Source organism: Abramis brama (genome assembly GCF_963993115.1).
Source record: "Abramis brama genome assembly, chromosome: 11".
NCBI lineage: Eukaryota > Metazoa > Chordata > Actinopteri > Cypriniformes > Leuciscidae > Abramis > Abramis brama.
The window spans coordinates 41544540-41548458 of NC_139973.1; the positions used below are offsets into that span (position 1 = coordinate 41544540).

The 3919-nt window shown below is 40.5% G+C and overlaps 1 protein-coding gene across 1 annotated transcript in view; it reads right to left on the minus strand.

The window, feature by feature from the left end:
- Positions 1–484: 484 nt before the first annotated feature.
- cacng2b (calcium channel, voltage-dependent, gamma subunit 2b) overlaps positions 485–3919 on the minus strand; it is a 28856-nt gene continuing 25421 nt past the window's right edge. The window contains exon 5 of the mRNA XM_084127943.1: positions 485–2750. Coding sequence (XP_083984069.1) covers positions 2230–2750 — 521 coding nt within the window. The 3' untranslated portion in view covers positions 485–2229. The remainder of the gene's footprint in view (positions 2751–3919) is intronic.

Sequence of the window (3919 nt, forward strand, 5' to 3'; positions counted from 1 at the left end):
TCTCCTCATATTCTCCATTGTTGCGGCTCCTCTCTTCCCAGTCTGTCAGTAACGCTCTGTTTACTTCCTGTCTCTATGAAGCCCCTCCTCCTGAAAAGCACACTGTGCCCTGATTGGTCGGCTGGATTAGTGTGTTGTGATTGGTCGAGCGCTTCGAGTGTGTTTTGGAAATGTCCCGCCCCTCACCATAACCGCCAGTTTAACACACTACTAGCTAACTCAACCAGGCCCCGCCCCTTTATTCTGCGTATGAATTATTATAATGAGGAATATTGTGACGTGTTCCCGGAAGAAACTCAAGACTACAATGGAGGCGTTTCAGGAGTTCAGAAACACTGACACTGATGTAGAGAAGAACTGGAGCTTCTTCATGATCAAACATCAACATTACACACTAAAGAAAGATGAATATGTTTCTTTAAATGGGTTTTGGATTGATTGACTTCCTTCATCACATGCAAATGAGTCCACATGAATCCGGCTGTTATTATCCATTATGATTTTATTGGCTTCTGATTTGCTCTTTTGTTTTTTTTGTGTCTTCTTGAATCAAGAAGTCAATTATGTGTGGTTTATTAACAGATGTTCATATATTCATGTATGCATCTTTCATATATATATATATATAAGTATATATATATAGTCATGTATCATTAAGTTTCTAATGACATATAAATGGCGTCCGGTTCGTGGGATTCTCTGTTCCCTGCAGTCACAGCGGCCACGAAGCTTCACAGTATTTATGTGCAACAAAATGAACATGAAGACGAGAGAGATCACGAGCTCGAGTCTCACGGCTCTCTCATCACATGGTCGAAAACTTGTTAGTTTATGTAAGATAAGAAAATCATGCATTTCATTTTTCTTTTTTTGTTTTGTTTGGACTTCAACATGTAAACTCATCATCATTAGTGTAATAAATAAGTCCGTCAGTGTGAGGAGTCGTCCCCCTCCTCACTCGTAGGCAGTGTTGGGGAAAGTTACTTAAAAAAGTAATGCGTTACAATATTGCGTTACTCCCTTAAAAAGTAACTAATTGTGTTACTTAGTTACTTTTTAAGAACAGTAATGCGTTACGTTACTTTTGCGTTACTTTTTCTCACCTGGGCTGGGCTTGTTTTTTCTATAACAAACAGTTTTATCTTTGGGCAAATGTTGAGGCCCTTTCAGACCAAAACTGAAATAAGTCTGAAGGAAATGCAAATTCACGCGTTTGCTCAAACAAACCTTTCATTCTGGAGAACGGAAGAATAAGAAGCAGGAGAAGAAAGTTTAACACTTACTTTACCATTAAAAACAAAAATTCTAAAGTAATTTTTGGTTATGGTTTAACTGAATCATTGAAGATCAGCATTGGTCAATAAAGTGAGATTAAATGCATAAAAATATTTGTTTTATTTAACATAATTATTGGAGGTTTGCGAATTATTCGGATTTTGCATTTCACTGATTTTATTCATTTTGAGGAATACTGAATCTTTTTTGTGCAGGTGAGATGAGTAAATGCACACATTTAGTCTAGAACGACAATACCCATCATGTTCACACACAACATGAGCACAGGAGAGCTGTCAGTCAATAAACGTGGAAAAGTAACTTGCGTTACTTATTTTAAATAGTAACTCAGATATTTTGCTGTAAATTTAAAAGTAATGCGTTACTTTACTAGTTCAGGGTTCGTACAGAAACTGTAAAAAGAAGTTCCAGGACTTTTCAAGCTCTACTTTTTTTGGTTTTCAAGGACTACAATCAGAGATCGCACTTATCAAACAATATCTTTAGGATTTTTTAACTCAAATTACAGATATAAGGTATCCAAAATACAACTTACAATGTATTTAATAATATATATTAAATACAAAGTTTATAATGCTATTATTGTTCAATAAATAATATTTTATATTATAATGTTGGCGTACTTTGTATTGAGGAAAGGTCTGACGGGGGTTTATCAGACTGTTAATTTTGCGTGAAAATATTGCATTTGTGTTTTTTTGGAATTATTTAATTTCATATATATATATTGTATTTAAATAAGTCAAGCACTTTTCAAGTACCTCTTCGTAAATATGGCTATTTTCAAAGGTTTTCCAGGACTTAAGTTTCAAAAAGTCAAGTACTTTAAGCACCTTGTACAAACCCTGCAAGTTACTTGAAAAAAAGTAATCTGATTACGTAACTCAAGTTACTTGTAATGAGTTACGCCCCAACACTGCCTGTAGGGGGCGCTCATACAGGTGTGGTGCGCCGGTCCTTCGCATCCTTCGGGATGCAGTTGTGGACCTGAAGGAAATCCGGTTCTCTGTCGGAGTTGTACATCGGAGGCGTCTCGTGAGGAGTCTTCGTTTCGCCGCGGCCGAGTGTGTACATGGAGATATCGGTGGACGGTAATGGGCCGAACCCCTTCAGGCCCACCGGCGAAGCGTCCCGCGAGTGCGACGGGTCGGTGGAGCGACTGGACGAGCGCGAGCGGCGCCGGTAACGGTACCGATAGCTCGGGATCCTCGTGATGGCGGATCCCTGAAGATATTCCCCGACGTCCACCCGCACTCGGGCCACGCGTAACTCCCGGTGCCGGTCGATGAACATGTGGACGGCCAGAACGCCCACCATCTCCGCCATGATGAAGGAAAGGGCGCCGAAATAAAAACTCCAGCCGTACGAGTAGCTGTTCTTTTTGGAGTCGCTCTTGGACGGGTCTCCTGCGTTGGCTGATATGTACACGATTATCCCGATGATGTTGCTCAGACCTGAGGATCGACAATCAGACAGAACACTCACTTGTTAAGAACATTTTGTTAAAGTTCCCCTGTGATCGATCATTTTATCCCTTAAAACTCATCCTGATCACCAAAATGACATATTTGAAATAAAAAAGTCCTTGAGAAAAAATCGTCATGCCTTAAAATAGTGTAACTCGACACCCTTGCCTCATTTAGTATACGCGGTTCTATTAATATGCAAATTGGGTTAGAAAAAATATGCCTCTATAAAGGTAAAAATGGCTATAAAAGTTAATAAAACTAAAAAGCTTTTAATGTTGTTTATACTGTATGTCTATGTGGTGTTTTTAATATGTTTTAAAGGGATGGTTCGGAGTAAAATCAACCTAGGGTCGTTTGCACCATGACCTCGAGCCAAACACCCCCCAGAAGCCTTTTTCCCTTGGTTGAACATTATTAAAGTTAGAGCTTATTTAGAGAAATCAGCCAGATGGTTTAGTGCAGGCACAAATAGGTTCTGTACTCATAAAACGAGGCATTGGAAAGTTTGTAAGTACATCAGTAGTTTATTTAAATAACACTTGCCTGACGGCTCATGCTACCGCTAACCCGGACGTCGACGTCACTTCAGTGGTTTGGAACCATGTGTAAATTCATAAGTCGACTCCATTGCTGAGTATTTCCTCCTTAAAACTGCAGTGAACCAAAGACAGTCTCAAAAACACGCTTTGAAATCGCTGGTGTTTCTGACGTCACAAACTACCTTGTAACCAATCAGATCAACGTGTGATCGTCAACCAGTGGATCTCTGAGCTGAGTGATCAATTTCATTTCGCTTCTGTACTCAGTCTGAGACAGCGTCTTTCCGTTTTCCCCCGGCCTGAAAACAGCCGGCCAATCAACGAACAGAGGGCGGGCTGAGAGCCGTGACGACGTAGACACTGATTGTACCGTGGATGCGTAGATTTACTTCACATAATCTGCAAAAGTCGTTCACAGCCATGTTCACTCCGGTATTTCGCCTGATGGTTTTGTTTTCGCATCATACATGTGTTTACAGTGGAAGTTAGATGCGGCTGAGCATGCGCATAACACACGCCATAACCAAACGTTATGTGATTGGCTTACGGGTAACCAATGATTTTAAACTTCAGACAAGCGCCCCCCCCCCCCCACCCCCACCCCCCCGCGAGAAA